This window comes from Coregonus lavaretus, assembly GCF_964263955.1.
Source record: "Coregonus lavaretus genome assembly, chromosome: 26".
Classification (NCBI taxonomy): Eukaryota; Metazoa; Chordata; class Actinopteri; order Salmoniformes; family Salmonidae; genus Coregonus; species Coregonus lavaretus.
The window spans coordinates 16,753,149-16,776,098 of NC_140013.1; the positions used below are offsets into that span (position 1 = coordinate 16,753,149).

At 40.6% G+C, this 22,950-nt stretch overlaps 1 protein-coding gene across 1 annotated transcript; it reads right to left on the reverse strand.

The window, feature by feature from the left end:
- Positions 1 to 15,369: 15,369 nt before the first annotated feature.
- On the reverse strand, positions 15,370 to 20,160 carry LOC311102232 (uncharacterized protein). Its single transcript, XM_084143490.1, has 4 exons — positions 19,725 to 20,160; positions 18,721 to 18,957; positions 17,194 to 18,385; positions 15,370 to 16,540 (listed from the first exon to the last, which is right to left on the reverse strand). The coding sequence occupies exons 2-4, from the start codon at positions 18,860 to 18,862 to the stop codon at positions 16,354 to 16,356; spliced, it is 1,521 nt and encodes a 506-aa protein (XP_083999616.1). The 5' UTR covers positions 18,863 to 18,957; positions 19,725 to 20,160; the 3' UTR covers positions 15,370 to 16,353.
- Between the last annotated feature and the right edge of the window lie 2,790 nt (positions 20,161 to 22,950).

Here is a 22,950-nt window from a genome sequence, read left to right on the forward strand (position 1 = left end):
TGCATGAAAACCCTTTTTGTTTTTCTATTACGGTTTTATTATTGTTATTGTTTCGTATATGTATCACTTTCCATATGCGCTTAAACAGGGGCTGAATTGGGACTTTGTAGGTGGTGGAAATGTCCCTGATTTCTATGGAATATATTCAATTTCGACTCTATCCTGTCTACCAACATATGGTGATAGAGCTCAACAATCCCAAATTCAACCCCTGGCATGAATATACAGATGTAGGATCTTTTTAATTTGAGCCAGTTTGCTACAGCAGGAAAATAAACCTGCATCAAAAGGAAATGGGAATTACAATGTGGATTATAATTAATGCACATCTTTGTAGGGATACATTGTTCGTAAGGGAAAATCAAGTGGAATTGACAAACTTCAGAAGCCTTTTTAAACCTTAATACACTACACATTAAAAATTTCCTGCATTGCAGGAAAGTTCTCCTGCAACAGGGTGATGAAATTAAGATCCTACATCTGTAAAGCAACTATTTCTCCCACTATAAAGAGACCATTATCTGTATTCTGGTGTTTGGTATGTAATGTTTTTATATATATTTGTATACATTTTATCAATATAATGGAAAGATTTAATTTTTTGGCAGAAGGAGCTAAATGAGATATATGCACAACTCAGACTTTTGGAATTGATTGGATTGGATTTTCAAACAAAAATAATCAAGTTAAGCACAGATCTCAGGTTAGGATTCAGCTAACTTCGTCCCCAGGCTCAATTGCTACCGGTTCGACAGAGAGAGAGCCGGCTGGGGATGAGATTAGGATTCAGCCCATGGTAACAATAGAGTCACGCTAAGATAGTCATCCATGTTCTTTATTTCTATATTTGTGTGCAATTCTAATATAGACTGGTTGTCTCGAGGCTTTGTTGATCAACGAATAAACTGAAAACTGATAGGAACGCAAGCAGCTATAAGTTTGTTTTAGTCTTGCGGGAGGAGGGTTGTTGAACGAATGATGGGCTGTCACTCACATCTTTGAGGTTATTGATGCCTGAGTATATAAGATGTTACTGGTGGCACACTGTTCCTGTATGGCTACATAGATGGTGCATAGCCCCTTATTAAGTTGATTCATTTATACCACTTTCCATTACCTTTATTAAAGATTAAAGCATTTTTACCTGATGGCCTTTGCCTTGTTTCAGTCTGATGATTACAGTGTTGGTGCCATTCTCACACAGTTCAGCTCTCCATATTGTAAGGGATTCCATAATGTACAATTTGCAGAGTCTTGCTAGCCTGATCCACCATGATCTCACAAGCTTACATTTTCATTCACGCAACCTGGTCTCAGCATTTCGTATTATTCTGTACATAAATCCGAGACACTCCATTTGTGACTCGTTCCAGGAAACTAGGCATATGTCGCACGCTACTACTTCACAGGAGAGGCATTTGAATGTTTATTTTATTATCAAAATGTGTTTTTTTGCAGAAATGCCTTCTGGAACGTGAACTTTCATGTGCCTTAATAACAAACGTGTATGCCATCTGTAAATACGAATAAAGTTGTTAAATTACGAGCCTAGTTGGTTTAGCCACGGAAAAAGACAGGAACCTTCCCGCTAGCCATGATTGGCTGAGATAATGAATGGACTGGACATGCCAAAAGATGAGTTCGGATTGGTCTGCCATATAGCACCTTCTGTCTATAACATGAGCTGCTCAATATGTGCAGGTAATCCTTTCTACTCCAGCTTTTTTGAAAGATATCATGGAAACTTCAAAAGTGTTTCTCTGGATTACATCTTCAAACTAAGGGCAACCATGGCATTCGTGACAGAGAGGGAGAAAGATCTGATGATTCTTATGGCATTGCACACGGTCAGTGTGAACCAGAGTGACTTGACACAATGAGCCAAGCAAGCTGTACAAACAAAACGGAAACGACACAAGACATCGTATTTAATGAAAGGGGTTGCAGTCTGTCGTGAAGCGTTCATCCATGTATACGGGTAAGAGTCTAGCTACATTTTCAGATATTATACGTTTCTAATGTTGTCAGAAAGCCATTTTCATTGCTAGTTATAGCCTAATGTTAGCTAGCTAACTAACGTTGAACCTAGTTGGTTAGCTTTAGCTAGCTATGACAATCAGTTTGTATTGCTAGTACTCTAAGGGTTCGGATTATGGTTCATTGTTTAGCTAGCTAGTTAGCTACATGTGACAAAAGCAGCTGTGTGGAAGGAATCAATGACAACACCTGGTATGTAAAGCATAAACAGCACTTATTTTTGATTATTTAATTTACATCCAACATGATTGGCACTGCTTTTATTGATCTCACATTATTTGTGTATTTTTCAGAGGTACATGTAGTCGGACTGTCTTCCTTCAGGAATCTGTGGAGAGATTGCTGGTGTGGTGAAGGACAGCACTGTGACGGGTCAACATACCACAGCTGGTTGGACTGGAGGATGGTATGGTGCTGGTGGAAACACCTGACCCCGAATATCATTTTCATTGCATTGTATGAGGTTATTCTTATTATCTAAACTTGGGAGGTCAATTGATGTAATGCAAGGTTGTAATGTCTTCAATTTTTTTGGTCTATCTTCGATGCACTGGAGCCTGGTGTTGTTGTCGCCAAGGAGCGTTCGGACTAAGTCTGGACCAGGTTTTAGCTGCTGTGCAACGCTGACATTACTCCTTCCTCCCATTGATGGTCTGCCTGTACAAGCACCACCTGGACTGGACACAACTAGACAAACGTATACTTTTGAGAAGATCAGGGAGTTTCGTGACGAAGAGGCCATGGACATCACATGCCCTGCACCAAAGTCAAGGGCAGGACAGAAACAGGCTCTCCGACTATACAATGAGGGAAAAAAGTATTTGATCCCCTGCTGATTTTGTACGTTTGCCCACTGACAAAGAAATGATCAGTCTATAATTTTAATGGTAGGTTTATTTGAACAGTGAGAGACAGAATAACAACAAAAAAATCCAGAAAAACGCATGTCAAAAATGTTATAAATTGATTTGCATTTTAATTAGGGAAATAAGTATTTGACCCCCTCTCAATCAGAAAGATTTCTGGCTCCCAGGTGTCTTTTATACAGGTAACGAGCTGAGATTAGGAGCACACTCTTAAAGGGAGACCTGACACCTGTCCACAGAAGCAATCAATCAATCAGATTCCAAACTCTCCACCATAGCCAAGACCAAAGAGCTCTCCAAGGATGTCAGGGACAAGATTGTAGACCTACACAAGGCTGGAATGGGCTACAAGACCATCGCCAAGCAGCTTGGTGAGAAGGTGACAACAGTTGGTGCGATTATTCGCAAATGGAAGAAACACAAAATAACTGTCAATCTCCCACGGCCTGCGGCTCCATGCAAGATCTCACCTCGTGGAGTTGCAATGATCATGAGAACGGTGAGGAATCAGCCCAGAACTACACGGGAGGATCTTGTCAATGATCTCAAGGCAGCTGGGACCAAAGTCACCAAGAAAACAATTGGTAACACACTACGCCGTGAAGGACTGAAATCCTGCAGCGCCCGCAAGGTCCCCCTGCTCAAGAAAGCACATATACAGGACCGCTGAAGTTTGCCAATGAACATCTGAATGATTCAGAGGAGAACTGGGTGAAAGTGCTGTGGTCAGATGAGACCAAAATCGAGCTCTTTGGTATCAACTCAACTCGCCGTGTTTGGAGGAGGAGGAATGCTGCCTATGACCCCAAGAACATCATCCCCACCGTCAAACATGGAGGTGGAAACATTATGCTTTGGGGGTGTTTTTCTGCTAAGGGGACAGGACAACTTCACCGCATCAAAGGGACGATGGACGGGGCCATGTACCGTCAAATCTTGGGTGAGAACCTCCTTCCCTCAGCCAGGGCATTGAAAATGGGTCGTGGATGGGTATTCCAGCATGATAATGACCCAAAACACATGGCCAAGGCAACAAAGGAGTGGCTCAAGAAGAAGCACATTATGGTCCTGGAGTGGCCTAGCCAGTCTCCAGACCTTAATCCCATAGAAAATCTGTGGAGGGAGCTGAAGGTTCGAGTTGCCAAACGTCAGCCGCGAAACCTTAATGACTTGGAGAAGATCTGCAAAGAGGAGTGGGACAAAATCCCTCCTGAGATGTGTGCAAATCTGGTGGCCAACTACAAGAAACATCTGACCTCTGTGATTGCCAACAAGGGTTTTGCCACCAAGTACTAAGTCATGTTTTGCAGATGGGTCAAATACTTATTTCCCTCATTAAAATGCAAATCAATTTATTACATTTTTGACATGCGTTTTTTTGGATTATTTTGTTGTTATTCTGTCTCTCACTGTTCAAATAAACCTACCATTAAAATTATAGACTGATCATGTCTTTGTCAGTGGGCAAACGTACAAAATCAGCAGGGGATCAAATACTTTTTTCCCTCACTGTAGATTCCCTTGTTCATGCGTGGTGTGGACGGACCAGTTCATCCCTGTGGGCAAGTGCCCAGTCATCCGGACTATCTGCAGTGCCCCTATGCACATTCACCTGACTCTCTCCTAACATACACACACACATGCCATATGTTGCTGATACTATTTTTTTATCCTGCTGCTCAGCCACTTATTGTATGCATACAACTACCTTGTCTATCACCAGAATCACTGATATCGTTATTGATATTGTTCTTGTACATACTGTATATTATTTTGTTATTTCTCTACTGGCATTGACACTTAAAAAGTTTTATATTGACACTTTCTATTTTTTATATTGCTACTATGCAAATATGCAAGTAACCATTTCACTGTACCGTTTACACCTTCTGTAAAGAACCATCCACAAGATGTGGCTGGGGGTTATAGCATTTATTTCACATGACCCATCAATTTAGACAAGTGTGTCTAGGTAAGCATCATCTAATATTTATACAATATTTTTATCTGGACACTTTCTGTTTTTGATATTGCTACTATGCAAATATGCAAGTAACCATTTCACTGTACCGTTGACACCTTCTGTATCCTGTGCATGTGACAATTAAACTTTGATTTTATTTGATATAGTATGCGTTTACCAGAGACGGTAATGTGAAGAACAACATGACCTGCACCAAAGTCAGATTAGGATATAGGCCAAGGACTAGATAAACTGTGTTTTTACCTGGAGTTTTTTCTTATTGAAGGCTACTACTTTTACCACTTTTACTCTTGAAATCTTTGGTTGTTTACTACACTACTCACTCTGTTTAGCAAATGGCCTCACGTGAATCCTTAAAGAGATGGGTGGGGCTAAGGCTTAAGAGGGTGTGAACGATGCTGAATGGGTGTAGACAAAGAAGAGCTCTCCAGTAGGTGGACCAAAACATTCAAATACCATTTTCTCAAAAGTGGGGTTACAAGTTAATCAACTTTCAAAGCAGAATTACTTTCCCATTGTTCCTCAACTGCAGTTTATGATATACCATTTTCTAGCTCTGAGTCTCTACTTTTATCCCGGGGAAGGACTGCCCGTTCCATGATCTCGCCATCACGGTTGACAACTCTGTTGTGTCCTCCTCCCAGAGTGCGAAGAGCCTTGGTGTGACCCTGGACAACACCCTGTCGTTCTCAGCTAACATCAAGGCGGTGACCCGATCCTGTAGGTTCATGCTCTACAACATTCGGAGAGTACGACCCTGCCTTACACAGGAAGCGGCACAGGTCCTAATCCAGGCACTTGTCATCTCCCGTCTGGATTACTGCAACTCGCTGTTGGCTGGGCTCCCTGCCTGTGCCATTAAACCCCTACAACTCATCCAGAATGCCGCAGCCCGTCTGGTGTTCAACCTTCCCAAGTTCTCTCATGTCACCCCGCTCCTCCGCACACTCCACTGGCTTCCAGTTGAAGCTCGCATCTGCTACAAGACCATGGTGCTTGCCTACGGAGCTGTGAGGGGAACGGCACCTCCGTACCTTCAGGCTCTGATCAGTCCCTACACCCAAACGAGGGCATTGCGTTCATCCACCTCTGGCCTGCTGGCCCCCCTACCTCTGCGGAAGCACAGTTCCCGCTCAGCCCAGTCAAAACTGTTCGCTGCTCTGGCACCCCAATGGTAGAACAAGCTCCCTCACGACGCCAGGACAGCGGAGTCACTCACCACCTTCCGGAGACACTTGAAACCCCACCTCTTTAAGGAATACCTGGGATAGGATAAAGTAATCCTTCTACCCCCCGTTACCCCACCCCCCAAAAAAAATTAAATAAAATAACATATTGTAAAGTGGTTATCCCACTGGCTATAAGGTGAATGCACCAATTTGTAAGTCGCTCTGGATAAGAGCGTCTGCTAAATGACGTAAATGTAAAAAACACATTTTCAAATGTTGCTACATAAGACCAAATCGAGGCGGTGAGTCACATTTAGTATGATATATGATGTTTCGTATTGTATGTATTCATATGTGAACGTCCATCACCCATTTCGTATGATATGTTACAAATTTCCTAAATGTACAGTAAGTTACAAATTTGCAAAACATGTTATATGTTACAAATGTGCAAATTGTACAATATGTTGCGAATTTGCAAAACATACAATATGTAACGTTAACTAGGCTAGGAGTTAAGGTTAGGGTTACGTTTAGGAGTTTGGTTAAGGTTAGGGGAATGGTTAGCTAAAAGGGTTAAGGCTTAGCTAACATGCTAATTATTTGAAAAGTTGCTAAAGTGGTCTGTGATGAGATTCCAACTCACAACCTTTGGGTTACTAGACGTTCGCGTTATACACCTACCCATCCATCCACCCTACTTAAACTTTTGCCTTAAGTAAGCATCTGTCTTATGTAACCATACGAAACATAACATATCATACTAAATGGATTGTCACGGATTGCCGTAAAGAATATTACGAAATGCTCTGAGACCAGGTTGATTCACTATACATATCATGGATCAGAATGTGAGCTCACGAGATCAGGATGATTGATCAGGCTAGAGTCTTGGATTATCTTGGATAATTAAAAACATGTTTTTAAGTATAAGTTTAAATCAACAATCCTCTATTAGCCAGTTTGTTAATAATTGTGTAGTCATTTGTATGACAAAATGGAATTCTGATGAATATTCCGACTTTATACTAGATTTGGTTTTCTGAGCATATTAAACATGAAGACGCCATAGTGTATTTCTGTAATAAGTAGAAAACAAATATCATTACATGAACTTCATTACACTCTTACTAAAGAGTAGAACTGTGCTTCTCTGGAACTATTACTACTGCTCCTGATGATGTCACATGCCTTGTGACTGAGATACAAGTATGTCAGAACCTGCTTGCTTCTCACAAGCATTCTCTAAAGGATTTTTGGAACGAGATGAAATAGATTGTTCGGAGGCCTGTGGTCAAACATCAGGTCTCAGAGTGGTTTGGTAGGATTGCTATAGACTTCAGTATCAGCCATAACTCAACTCTGTTTTTCCTAAGGTAAAATTAACGACATGCACTTTTGCTTAAAGCCAACATGTGTTGATCATGCTGCATTTTCAAATAGAATGGTAGATCAGTGAATTAATAATGTCACATATTTCACTTTAATATTATAGCCCCCTTCAGATGCCTCTAAACTGAAGTTTACATTCAATAGCTTATTGCTGTATCGGATCAATCTTTGTGGCAGAATGAACATGTGTGACAATATAACTTCACTATAAAAAAAAAAAAGACAAATGTTAATCTTGATGGACATTTGACAGAATCCAGGATATTTTCCAACAGTTTTGTGTAACTTTGAATACTGTTATTAGTTTAGACTTGAGTTCAGCTTTGATTCCTTTAATTATTTGCTTACAGAAATTGGTGTAAGCAGGATGGCTTAGAATAACATACAATGGTATGTTGTATGGTGAAGTTGTTTTCAAGTACCTTTTGGAGAAAGCTTTAAAAACAAAGGTTATTAAAATCGTCTTTGCTGTAATTAACAGATGACTTGCTGTAACAAGCAGATGACCTCAGTTTTGACCCAGTGTAAACATAACACTATGAATCACATGCTGTTACTGTGACCATGTATGGTGTTATTTAGGGCTTTCCTTATCACAAACAAAGATTAATCTTTATAGATTAGTGCTTTAAGGAAAAACAAGTTTCATCTTTCCATTAGTAGTGGAATTACTGTTAACAAAATAATCTAGGGCCTGGGTGCCTTGACATTATTCACAATGTAGCTGTCTGTCAGGCACTTAAACAGGCCCAGTATCTCCTGTAGGATTTGTCGGAGCATATCTGTACCAGAATACCTGTATTTACTCAATGCAGTCATCTGAGAATTAGACTTCGAATAATTTCCAGTGTACCACTGTAAATCTGGAAAATATATTATCTGGAATATGACTTGTTCGTAATCAGATTTGTGAAATCCCCTCTTCCAGGGTGTCACGTTCGTTGAGAGACGGGTCAGACCAAGGTGCAGCATGAAAAGCGTACATGTTAATTAACTCAATAAACATAAAACAAAACAAGAAACAACGTGACGTCCTCAGGCTAAACACATACAAGCCTAAACGTAACAAGATCCCACAACTAAGGTAGGCAACCAGGCTACTTAAGTATGATCCCCAATCAGAGACAACGATCGACAGCTGCCTCTGATTGGGAACCACACCCGGCCAACATAGAAATTCCCCCACATAGATATTCACACCCTGACTACCAACTAGCCAACTCTATGTCAGGGCGTGACACAGGGATAGGCTACAATACGGCCAATGTTAGTCACCGCTTTTTTCAGAATCTGATAGACCTTTTATTACTGTGAATATCCAACAATCTAAAAAATGATCTATCAAATGAGTAATAAAGGCAATACCAGCAAGCAACCACATGAACAGCTCTCAGAGAGTTGAAAGAGAGTTGATCTATGCTGTTTCTACACTCTGTCTACCACTGTCTACCATAAGTGTTCAAACTGTCCAATGTGTCCCTGTCTACAGTACTGTACTGGTTGGTTAACTACAGCTATGATAGGATAATTGGAGGGGTGAGCTTTACAATGGCACGCTATAGGATTAGTGTCAAGACATTATAGGTAGACATAAAAGACAATATAAAACTCTAAAAACACACGTACTGTATGTTCAAGGCCTCTTGAATACTTTCCAAGCAAAGCATATAGATTGTGGTCTTAGAAAGTTTGATGTTTGTTTGACGTTTCTAAACCCACGTGGCTCATCGAAACGGTGATTGACACCTGCAGAAACATTACAGAGAAGACATAGGATGCTTTAATACGGGATTATTTAAATTACACTTTTCCAGATGTTCAAAGCACTTTACATTGTATGGGGCTTAACTCATCTCTACCATTACCAATGTGTAGCACCCACCTGGGTGACCATAGAGAATCAGGATTTTATCTTAATATCTTATCTGATGGATGGTAGCCTGTACAGAGCAGTGCCCCCCGACCCTAACTGCCCCCTATTGTCCCTTCAACATCACCTCCAGCAGCAGAATTACTTTCGCATTGTTCCCCAACTGCAGTTTATGATATACAATTTTCTAGCTTTGAGTCTCTACTTTTATCCCGGGGAAGGACTGCCCGTTCCATGATCTCGCCATCACGGTTGACAACTACGTTGTGTCCTCCTCCCAGAGTGCGAAGAGCCTTGGCGTGACCCTGGACAACATCCTGTTGTTCTCAGCTAACATCAAGGCGGTGACCCGATCCTGTAGGTTCATGCTCTACAACATTCGGAGAGTACGACCCTGCCTTACACAGGAAGCGGCACAGGTCCTAATCCAGGCACTTGTCATCTCCTGTCTGGATTACTGCAACTCGCTGTTGGCTGGGCTCCCTGCCTGTGCTATTAAACCCCTACAACTCATCCAGAATGCCGCAGCCCGTCTGGTGTTCAACCTTCCCAAGTTCTCTCACGTCACCCCGCTCCTCCGCACACTCCACTGGCTTTCAGTTGAAGCTCGCATCTGCTACAAGACCATGGTGCTTGCCTATGGAGCTGTGAGGGGAACGGCACCTCCATACCTTCAGGCTCTGATCAGTCCCTACACCGAAATGAGGGCATTGTTTTCATCCACCTCTGGCCTGCTGGCCCCCCTACCTCTGCGGAAGCACAGTTCCCGCTCAGCCCAGTCAAAACTGTTCGCTGCTCTGGCACCCCAATGGTGGAACAAGCTCCCTCACGACGCCAGGACAGCAGGGTCACTCACCACCTTCCGGAGACACTTGAAACCCCACCTCTTTAAGGAATACCTGGGATAGGATAAAGTAATCCCACCCCCCCCCAAAAAAAAAAAAAAAAAAAACATATTGTAAAGTGGTTATCCCACTGGCTATAAGGTGAATGCACCAATTTGTAAGTCGCTCTGGATAAGAGCGTCTGCTAAATGACGTAAATGTAAAATGTAAAATGTAAAAAACACAATTTCAAATGTTGCTACATAAGACCAAACCGAGGCGGTGAGTCACATTTAGTATGATATATGTTTCGTATGGTATGTATTAATATGTGAACGTCCATCACCCATTTCGTATGATATGTTACAAATTTCCTAAATGTACAGTATGTTACGAATTTGCAAAACATGTTATATGTTACAAATCTGCAAATCGTACAATATGTTGCGAATTTGCTAAACATACAATATGTAACGTTAGCTAGGCTAGGAGTTAAGGTTAGGGTTACGTTTAGGTGTTGGGTTAAGGTTAGGGGAAGGGTTAGCTAAAAGGGTTAAGGCTTAGCTAACATGCTAATTAGTTGAAAAGTTGCTAAAGTGGTCCGTGATGAGATTCCAACTCACAACCTTTGGGTTACTAGACGTTCGCGTTATACACCTACCCATCCATCCACCCTACTTAAACTTTTGCCTTAAGTAAGCATCTGTCTTATGTAACCATACGAAACGTAACATATCATACTAAATGGATTGTCTCGGATTGCCGTAAAGAATAATATGAAATGCTCTGAGACCAGGTTGATTCACTATACATATCATGGATCAGAATGTGAGCTCACGAGATCAGGATGATTGATCAGACTAGAGTCTTGGATTATCTTGGATAATTAAAAACATGTTTGTAAGTATAAGTTTAAATCAACAATCCTCTATTAGCCAGTTTGTTAATAATTGTGTAGTCATTTGTATGACAACATGGAATTCTGATGAATATTCTGACTTCATACTAGACTTGGTTTTCTGAGCATATTAAACATGAAGACGCCATAGTATATTTCTGTAATAAGTAGAAAACAAATATCATTACATGAACTTCATTACACTCTTACTAAAGAGTAGAACTGTGCTTCTCTGGAACTATTACTACTGCTCCTGATGATGTCACATGCCTTGTGACTGAGATACAAGTATGTCAGAACCTGCTTGCTTCTCACAAGCATTCTCTAAAGGATTTTTGGAACGAGATGAAATAGATTGTTCGGAGGCCTGTGGTCAAACATCAGGTCTCAGAGTGGTTTGGTAGGATTGCTATAGACTTCAGTATCAGCCATAACTCAACTCTGTTTTTCCTAAGGTAAAATTAACGACATGCACTTTTGCTTAAAGCCAACATGTGTTGATCATGCTGCATTTTCAAATAGAATGGTATATCAGTGAATTAATAATGTCACATATTTCACTTTAATATTATAGCCCCCTTCAGATGCCTCTAAACTGAAGTTTACATTCAATAGCTTATTGCTGTATCGGATCAATCTTTGTGGCAGAATGAACATGTGTGACAATATAACTTCACTATAAAAAAAAAAAAGACAAATGTTAATCTTGATGGACATTTGACAGAATCCAGGATATTTTCCAACAGTTTTGTGTAACTTTGAATACTGTTATTAGTTTAGACTTGAGTTCAGCTTTGATTCCTTTAATTATTTGCTTACAGAAATTGGTGTAAGCAGGATGGCTTAGAATAACATACAATGGTATGTTGTATGGTGAAGTCGTTTTCAAGTACCTTTTGGAGAAAGCTTTAAAAACAAAGGATATTAAAATCGTCTTTGCTGTAATTAACAGATGACTTGCTGTAACAAGCAGATGACCTCAGTTTTGACCCAGTGTAAACATAACACTACGAATCACATGCTGTTACTGTGACCATGTATGGTGTTATTTAGGGCTTTCCTTATCACAAACAAAGATTAATCTTTATAGATTAGTGCTTTAAGGAAAAACAAGTTTCATCTTTCCATTAGTAGTGGAATTACTATGTTAACAAAATAATCTAGGGCCTGGGTGCCTTGACATTATTCACAATGTAGCTGTCTGTCAGGCACTTAAACAGGCCCAGTATCTCCTGTAGGATTTGTCGGAGCATATCTGTACCAGAATACCTGTATTTACTCAATGCAGTCATCTGAGAATTAGACTTCGAATAATTTCCAGTGTACCACCGTAAATCTGGAAAATATATTCACTGGAATATGACTTGTTCGTAATCAGATTTGTGAAATCCCCTCTTCCAGGGTGTCACGTTCGTTGAGAGACGGGTCAGACCAAGGTGCAGCGTGAAAAGCGTACATGTTAATTAACTCAATAAACATAAAACAAAACAACGTAACGTGAAGTCCTCAGGCTAAACACATACAAGCCTAAACGGAACACAATCCCACAACTAAGGTAGGCAACCAGGCTACTTAAGTATGATCCCCAATCAGAGACAACGATCGACAGCTGTCTCTGATTGGGAACCACACCCGGCCAACATAGAAATTCCCCCACATAGATATTCACACCCTGACTACCAACTAGCCAACTCTATGTCAGGGCGTGACACAGGGATAGGCTACAATACGGCCAATGTTAGTCACCGCTTTTCTCAGAATCTGCTAGACCTTTTGTTACTGTGAATATCCAACAATCTAAAAAATGATCTATCAAATGAGTAATAAAGGCAATACCAGCAAGCAACCACATGAACAGCTCTCAGAGAGTTGAAAGAGAGTTGATCTATGCTGTTTCTACACTCTGTCTACCACTGTCTACCATAAGTGTTTCAAACTGTCCAATGTGTCCCTGTCTACAGTACTGTACTGGTTGGTTAACTACAGCTATGATAGGATAATTGGAGGGGTGAGCTTTACAATGGCACGCTATAGGATTAGTGTCAAGACATTATAGGTAGACATAAAAGACAATATAAAACTCTAAAAACACACGTACTGTATGTTCAAGGCCTCTTGAATACTTTCCAAGCAAAGCATATAGATTGTGGTCTTAGAAAGTTTGATGTTTGTTTGACGTTTCTAAACCCACGTGGCTCATCGAAACGGTGATTGACACCTGCAGAAACATTACAGAGAAGACATAGGATGCTTTAATACGGGATTATTTAAATTACACTTTTCCAGATGTTCAAAGCACTTTACATTGTATGGGGCTTAACTCATCTCTACCATTACCAATGTGTAGCACCCACCTGGGTGACCATAGAGAATCAGGATTTTATCTTAATATCTTATCTGATGGATGGTAGCCTGTACAGAGCAGTGCCCCCCGACCCTCACTGCCCCCTATTGTCCCTTCAACATCACCTCCAGCAGCATCTGGTCTCCCATCCAAGGATCAACCAGGACAAACCATGTTTAGCTTCAGGGGAATGCCAGCAGTGGGATACAGGGTGGTATGGCTGCAATTCACATCTGTAGTCACACTTCTGAGGGTCTTCAAAGCTGAGCTGGACATCTTGTGGTGAAGACATGAATTACTGCCCTGGCATTTTCTTCTGTTCATATTTCTGTCCGTCTGATCATGTGAACAATGTATTATTTTCCACAACAATAAAATGTATGTAACTGAACGAACCTCCAAATGTACTAAACTATCAACACAAACTGAATCACAAAACATTAGAGGAGGATATCAGCCAACTACCCTGTGAGAAGACAGTGAAGCACTAGAGCGAGGTATACATTTGTATTAATTCCAGCAACTCCCTCTTTCTCTCTCTGATCTGCAAGAATTGTGTAAGATTGCCTCATACTTTCAGAGGCCCCTGTTGGATAGATATGGAGAGGTTTCACACACCCTCCTAGTGGTGGTGGATGAGATTGGTAACTTCTGTTGTCACTGCAAGAGACAGATACCAGCCTTCCTCAGTGTGCCTTTGGCCTCTGGTTTTGCAGTAGATTATTACTTTAGCTTAATTCCAGACATGATTGTTGTATTGAACGTTAGTTATGTAGATTTATGAGACCAATAGATTGTTGATGTGTGTATGTATATATGTATGTATGCATGTATGTATAACTGACCCTTTCTATGTTTTCCTCCCTGACTTTACACTAGAGAGTGTGATTTCCTACTACCGCAGTGACTGTTTGCAAGCATTACAGAAATTGTGTTTGTTTTAAAAACTATGTCCCTATAAAATGTCCCATATTTCTGTGAGAAACACAAGATTTTATGGTAAACAGAACCTTTACTCATTTTTATCATTATATGCGTCATAATTCGTTACTGTGCTTCCCTCTAGTGGTGAAAAATATATGTACTTACTCTCCCTGCAATGCAGCCAACCAGACCAGAGGGAGTGAAATCTTGGTTCCAAATAGACATAGAAGGGAGGGGCATCTCACATCCTTCTCTTGTCTATCACTTTGAGACTACAGCCCAAATAGAATGCATAGCCTTTTGGGATATGAAGGAATTGAATAGGTGTATACAAAATGGTGATACAATACTACACCTTCCTATCAGGCTCAGATTCCTTCAGATCTACACACCGACATAATTGGCAGGTCAAGATGGATCCGACATAGCCCTGTGAAACCAGCCTGATCGCTGCATTCACCATTCTGTAATATGTGAAGTGAAATAGAATGGTAAATGCAGCAATCACATTGGTTCTACCAGGCTAGATCCACAGATTATGTATTTACCACACTGCCGGGTCTGTACGAGTTTGAATGGGTATCTTTCAGCCTGTGTAATGCCCCCGCCATTCTTCTTACCCTTCCACAGCTGGATGTCTACAAGCTTGACCTTCAAGTCTGTATAATGCCCCTGCAATGCCCCTTACCACCCTATTGGGTTTCTATGTGTTTGAGCGGATACCTTTCGGCCTGTGTAATGCCCCTGACACAGCGGTGTCTGGGCCGATGGTGAAGGACTCCCTCTTGATCTACCTTGACAACGTTGTTGTTTATTCGCTGGACTTTGACAGACATCGAGTCCACCGTCAACAAGTCTTCTAGAAGATACATTAAGCTACATGACCAAGGCTTGGAAATCCTGCCCTTAATTAGAATCAGGTGTGTTAGCTGGGCTCGAAAACTAAAGTGCACTCCCTCTGTGGGTCCCACAGGAATGGATTGAGCAACACTTAATGTAAACTGTCTGACTTATATAACAGTGTAATAACAATGTATTGTAATAACAGTCCACAAAGAATAAATGATAAAACATAACTGGTTTATTTGGCTGCAATTTACCTGATAGTTACCTGATAGAGTCACCTATCAAACAAGTAGACCTGAATTCAACACATATTCATTAAATAAGATTATCATGAAGACATTATGCCCAACAACAATTTATTGCTGTGTCAACAGGTGATTGTTTTTTCGCAAAATACAGCCAAGAAAAACCCAAGATGATAAAACAGTGAATGCCATGTACATTTTCCCCATTATGTAAAAGTGGACAAACATCCTGAGTATGAATAAATAGTTTAGCGTAAAGCTCTGTAGTTGTCGTCAGCTAATGGAACTAAAACAGTTAAAGCATGACTTTAGAAAATGCTCTATGGAAACCATTAAATCATGAAGCCATGCAGTTAAAATAATATTGTCAATTTCAAATAACAATCAATCATGCTTTTTTAACAATCAAACATGCATTGGGTGGTTTCCTACATGTTCTACATCAGCATTTTAGCAATAAAATGTTCTAGTAGTTTGCAGCATATATTAATGAACATTTCCACAGCATTTGAAACATTCCTTCTTCAATCCCTTATACCAAATGAGTGGATATTTCATTAAAGCAAAAGGATACTTTAATGAATAAATAAAACAAAAATTACAATATCACAGCATAAAAGTTCCTTCCTTTATGCTGCCATTGACTGTCAATAAACACAGGCATAATTCAATAGTTTCTATTACGGTTCAAACATTTCAAGCTCAAACTAAAACATTACAAGGCTGTGAGTGCAGGTCAGTGTCACAGTGGTCACGGACAGTTTAGTTTCCTCCTAAATTCATCAACTAAGGCCTGAAGTCATTCAGGGAAACATTTGGAAAGGTACATTGTGTTGTTTATTGTCTAACAATAATAAAGCGATGATATATTTAGAAAAACTACCAAAATCATGCAACTATCATTTTGAACAAACAAGTGCTCTTGATGCGAGTGCTGGTGTTGTGGGTGGGAGATCAGGCACTGGCATCTTGCTTTAGGCGTTGACTACGGGCTTTGTAAACCTCGATGAGTAAATCTTTGACATATTGAATCTCTCGTTCCACTGACTCCGCCTTGTCCCGGAGCTCCCGGTTCTGTCCCTCCAGCCCATGAAGCTCCTCCTCCAGTATGTCCAGCTCCGCCCTCTTACGCAGTCGATACCTGCAGTTTACAAAATACCAGGGTCAGCTTGCACCTACCGTTGGAGCCCCCCCCTCCCTCCATCTTTTCCCCTTATTTTGTCCTTCTCTCACGCCCCACCACAAATGGCAGTTGCCAACCCTGTCCTACACCCACAACATCCCATCTGTCCAAAAAAAAACTACCACAGGCCTTTCTGTATCTTTGTAGAAGCTACCATGTCTGGGTCACTGAGCTACAGTAGGCTGGCAGTTCAATATCAGTTATCTCTAATTATAGAGATAGTTAATGTCATGAATTTAACATGGAGATGTTTTCCCACCCTCATCCCTCAAGTACTAGATTTCCAGATATGTATCTATGAACATCCAAGATAGCAGGACCTATTAGAAGACGAGTTCAGATTTAATCTTTTATAAACACATTTGTAACTAAGCAATTCTAGTAGCACTACCACATCAGTGAAAAGCCAAAGTTATCCCATTCAAACCAGAGATGAGAGAGTCTACAAAAAAGTTCAGTCTTTCAACTTTAAAAGATGAGTTTCCCTGCTGACTTAAAATGTACAGACGTTTCTTTGGTCAGACTCAAAAAAATTACCAAACATTCTATCATCACAGTTTTTATTTAAACATTATAACACAGAGAAAATCAGTACATTTTTCACAACATACCTGTGAGCAGCTGTTTTGTTCTGGTCTCTCTTCTTCTGCTTCCGTTCTCCGGTATGTACTTCCTGAGGGACAGCGACAAGGCCTGGTTTGAGGCAGCTCAGGGAGCATGGATCTTCCTTTAGCCTCTGTGCTGCTTGCCTGTGAATGGGCGAGCCCACCATTGGCCCCTCACTCTCTCCTCTTGACAGGCATTCGTAGCTTTGGTCTCCAAGGCATTCAGGAAAGAGGTAGTGGCCATGCTGGGGCTCTATACCATGTACTTGTGTAGGCTCTTCGATTTCACCTATAAAGCTACGATAAGGCTCTGTATGAGCAACGTTCGGGTGGTGGTGGTAATAGCCATCATTTGCCTCTGGCTCTTGAGGAATATTTTCAGAGAGTCCACCATCTTTGTTGCAATGCAAGACCTCCAGCCCCATACCATCATAACCACTGCCACTAACCTTCATACCATGCATCAACTGTCCTTCTCTCTTGGGGTGGGTATCGAAGGACCCACCCATACAAAAACCTCTGGTCATCTCTTCACTGCAAAAAATGTCCTCTGTAAAACAATAACTTTCCTCTTCCTTCAACGATACACCACATTCTCTGACTTTCTTTACACTGCTAATGCTCTTCCCAACGGTCTTCAATGTAGAACAGTGGTTAACAGCCACCTCTGTGCTTCCTGAGTAACTTCCTTTGGCACTCCAGGTGTCATGCTCAAGTTCCTCTCCAACTTTGTTGACACCATCTGAAACGATTCTTCGGCAAGTATTGTATGAACGATGATGATAGTTGTATGGGGCTGGTCTCGCCATTTTGGGTCTTCCAACGGGACCAGCACAGAAGCTCACCCGGTCGAGTTCCCCTGTTGCCAGAGTAACAACCAGTGGGCTGGTTTCTGATTGGTTGCCACTGTACGAAGCATAGGGCAACTGGTAGTAAGAATGGGCACCCATTGCTTGGGCGCCTTTGTCACATTTTGGTGATTTTTCCAATTTGGTTGAAGTCGATTCAGACCGGAAGTAATCCTCAAGCTGAGCAAGCTCCTCTTGCAAAAGAGAGGTCATGGCCTCCAAGTCAGAGGGCACCTTGACATCATGTTCCAATGGTGAGGGCGGAGAAGATGAGCTAGAAGAGGATTCGGTAGTCGACTGGAACGAAGACAAATCAACTTTTTCCGTCATCCAGTCCGTCTGACCATGACCTATGAAAATTAAAATGTGTTAAAAATATTTAATTTGAATGTCCATATTGTAGGCATAAAAATTTAATGAGGATTAACAAAAACAGTCCTTTAATTTCAGATGATAAATTATGATAAATGTAGAAAAATCTGAAAACGAAGACGATAAACGTAGAAAACAAATGAAGAAAAAATATCCTTGCGAAACTAACCGATCATCTGAAAATGATTGAATGCCATCGTCTTCATTGGGAAAATATCCACTTAGCTTTACTCACTGTACGACATTAGCTCGTACTGCAGTGCGGTTCCACCTGGAATGTGGAAAAATAAAAAAGCGTCTTGCCGTAACTCACCAATTATGTGCGGTCTCTCCAATAACTCCACCCCCTTCCTTCCCCAGGATTGGCTGTTGTTAGCTTGTTGGGGAGAGGGAATAATGAGGTCGACCGTGCAAAAAAGAGGAATTTTCCTGTGAAGGATCGATGCCGCCATCATGTCTTTTATTTCGGTTCAAATTGTGAAATGCACTAAGTGTGCGAGGGTTCGAGAGAAGCGTCACTATGGACAGAGTGGTGGGAACACTTGAAGACCTGTGAATGACAAAAAATACAAATGAAAACAATCAACAACTCTACTGAATTTCCACACACAAACACCCCATTTCACCCCACTGCCACACCCCCAAAACCACCACAGACTAAAAACACCTGTACAAATAGTGTAATTATCAGAGTCTTCACAGACCAAAAATGGTTGAGGATTCCTGATAATTACATGCATGCATAAACCAACATCTCCGTTTTCTTATTATGAAACTACTGAACTTTAGGAAAACAAGTTAGGTTAGGAAATTTGTTTCAGGGCTATATAACACTGTCTCTATGAAAACTCACTCCCCTCATAAATGCAACTATAATATCTCAACAACATATCAAATTGTATTCATTCTAATCCATTTCACAGTCCAGGAGAGCAGTGTCTACAGTATAGTAGACAACTTTCATGTTAGTTAGCCTATGTGTATTATAGATCAAATACCCAAAAATATTCTTATTTTCCTCTCATTCCAACTATTGTTATGTGTTAATGTTTTTAACGTAGAGCAAATTTCTACATTTGAAAAATATAGATTTTACTAGTAAAATGTTTTTCAGTGGCAGTTCTCACTTCTGAGCTCAGTAGGCTACTGTAAAACTGTAGATTCAAAATATCTCTATTAGACCAAAAGGTCATTACAATAACCCCAACATAATTTCAGAAATGGTTAATGAAACAATTACAGTGTCAAAGCTAACATATTCAACACATTATACTTCACAACTACTGTAGTATAAAGAGAACAAACAATTTCACTTACCCCATTATTTCTGAATAGGATAGTTTTTTGGAAGTGCGTTGCAAATGCAAAGCACAACGACTAGAGTGACAGTGAGGTCACTTTAATAAGCCATGTCTTCCTAAGAACACAATGACTTAACATGGACTGTTATGAAGACGATGAGTTGCAAACAGAAAGTTTTGGAATCCGCTACTTCTTCTGGAACTCCTAAAGCCGGACCGTATCACACTGTTACAAATCAATCCGCAGTTTACATTTCACCCCTTTTATCGCGTCATATGCAAGAGACTTTCCACCGTCTGTTATTTTCAAAGGTCATTTTGAAATAAAATGGAAAGAAAACGATGTAACTTTAAATTATTTAAATTGAAAAGCATATAACTACATTTCTACAACCACACTTGTGTTGCAAAAACGTAATTCACCTCTGCATCATGGTATTTTTATGGGTAATATTTCCGAGCTATTGTCTTGTTAGTAAATACATCGTCTCTCACAGAGAATGTCTTACATAAAGCCTTCTGTAATAACGGCCACGGTTTATAAGGGACTATTTAGTCACACACCCGGGAGGAAGGATACAGTCTTGCAGTTGGAAGGTGTAACTTTTGTTGCAGCCTTGTTGCATCAGATACGCAGGGGATTCGTCGAAATGCTGTAAGATTGTGGTCACACTATTGGTTTATCTAGACTGAACCTCTTATTGGTCGATTATGAATTGTCCAATGATTTTTAATTGTCATAGATCCAATATTACTTTTTATACGTGTGTACATGTAGCAAGGAGACAGAGGCCATCTGCCTCTTTCAGTATTTATTATTTCCACCTTAAGACATGACCTCTTTAATAATTATAATAAGAAGGTTGCAACCTATAACTTTACAAATGAGCAACTTCTATTATAAATGTAATGCACTTTAGTGTATTCAACCAGAGAAACACTTAGTAGGCTACCAGCCATTCATTTCATCTCAACTAAAATAGTCAAACTTTTATAAATGTCTTATTTCCATATTCTGTTAATAGAATATTAATACAAGTATAATAATAATTCCAAAGGGCCATATGGTTAGAAAGACAAAAGGACACACAGGAGGTCAGAGCGGCTTACACTTGACTTTATCTCTCATTAGTACAACAGTTACACCGCTCTCTGTCTGGAGTTGCTATGCATTTTCCTCACTGAGAAACCAAAAGCTGATTGAAGCAGCCATGTCTTCCTGTTGCTATAGTAATAGGGAACACTGCCCCCCTTTTAAAATATGTTTTTTTTGGCGTGTCTGTTGCCAAGGGTTTAAAAGAATCCCCTTACCTCTGTGCTTACAATGTTCTTGTTATTGCACTCGTTGCAGTTTTTGTGCATATTTAACCTCTTAATTCTTTGCATTTGTAATATGAGTGTCATGAAGTTCATGAAAATGTCCTGTAGTCATCTGACCCGCTCTACATCTATCCTTTCTCGATGTGTGTAACCTAACCTGCAACCTCTATTCTATTGTAATATATATATATATATATATATATATATATATATATATATATATATATATATACAAACACACAATGCATTCGGAAAGTATTCAGACCCCTTGACTTTTTCCACATTTTGTTACGTTACAGCCTTATTCTAAAATGTATAAAATAAAATCTTATCAATCTACACACAATACCCCATAATGACGAAGTGAAAACACGTTTTTAGAAAGTTTTGCAAATGTATAAAAAATAAAAATAGAAATACGTATGTATGAGACTCGAAATTGAGCTCAGGTGCATCCTTTCTCCATTTATCATCCTTGGGATGTTTCTACAACTTGATTGGTGTCCACCTGTGGTAAATTCAATTGATTGGACATAATTTTGAAAGGCACACACCTGTCTATATAAGGTCCCACAGTTGACATTGCATGTCAGAGCAAAAACCAAGCCATGAGGTTGTAGGAATTGTCCGTAGAGCTCCGAGACAGGATTGTGTCGAGGCACAGATCTGGGGAAGGGAACCAAAACATTTCTGCAGCATTGAAGGTCCCCAAGAACACAGTGGCCTCCATTATTCTTAAATGGAAGAAGTTTGGAACCACCAAGACTCTTCCTAGAGCTGGCCACCCGGCCAAACTGAGCAATCAGGGGAGAAGGGCCTTGATCAGGGAGGTGACCAAGAACCCGATGGTCACGCTGCCAGAGCTCCAGAGTTCCTCTGTGGAGATGGGAGAACCTTCCAGAAGGACAACCATCTCTGCAGCACTCCACCAATCAGGCCTTTATGGTAGAGTGGCCAGACGGAAGCCACTGCTCAGAAAAAGACACATGACAGGCCGCTTGGAGTTTGCCAAAAGGCACCTAAAGGACTCTCAGACCATGAGGCTCTTTGGCCTGAATGCCAAGCGTCAAGTCTAGAGAAAACCTGGCACCATCCCTACGGTGAAGCATGGTGGTGGCAGCATCATGCTGTGGGGATGTTTTTCAGCAGCAGGGACTGGGAGACTAGTCAGGATCGAGGGAAAGATGAACGGAGCAAAGTACAGAGAGATCCTTGATGAAAACCTGCTCCAGAGCGAAGGTTCACCTTCCAACAGGACAACGACCCTAAGAACACAGCCAAGACAACGCAGGAGTGGCTTTGGGACAAGTCTCTGAATGTCCTTGAGTGTTCCCAGGCAGAGCCCGGACTTGAACCCGATCTAACGTCTCTGGAGAGACCTGAAAATAGCTGTGCAGCAACGCTCCCCATCCAACCTGACAAAGCTTGAGAGGATCTGTAGAGAAGAATGGGAGAAACTACCCAAATACAGATGTGCCAAGCTTGTAGTGTCATATCCAAGAAGACTCGAAACTGTAATCGCTGCGAAAGGTGTTTCAACAAAGTACTGAGTAAAGGGTCTGAATACTTATGTAAATGTGATATTCCGTTTTTTATTTTTAAGAGATTTGCAAAAAAATCTAAAAACCTGTTTTTGCTTTGTCATTATGGGGTAGATGTGTAGATTGATGCGGGGGAAAAACGATTTAATCCATTTTAGAATAAGGCTGTAACGTATCAAAATGTGGAAAAGGTTAAGGGGTCTGAATACTTTCCGAACGCACTGTATGCGTTCAGTAGTCACATATCATCTCGTCTGCCATACCTATATAATTTTATGCTGTATTTTCTTTATTTTCTATGTACATTTCGTTTATGGAAAATAACACAAATCATGTTTTCTGCTGCAGAAGCATTGTCCCTTTTTGAGCATTATTGCCTTC

What these genes read in the sequence shown, in the direction of transcription:
- LOC311102232 (XM_084143490.1), bottom strand. Translation starts at nt 18,862, where the DNA reads ATGATGGCGGCATCGATCCTTCACAGGAAAATTCCTCTTTTTTGCACG. An exon ending in GGAGAGACCGCACATAATTG is followed by an intron (nt 18,386 to 18,720) that starts GTGAGTTACGGC and finishes TAATTTTCATAG; the next exon opens with GTCATGGTCAGACGGACTGG. An exon ending in AACAAAACAGCTGCTCACAG is followed by an intron (nt 16,541 to 17,193) that starts GTATGTTGTGAA and finishes TGTAAACTGCAG; the next exon opens with GTATCGACTGCGTAAGAGGG.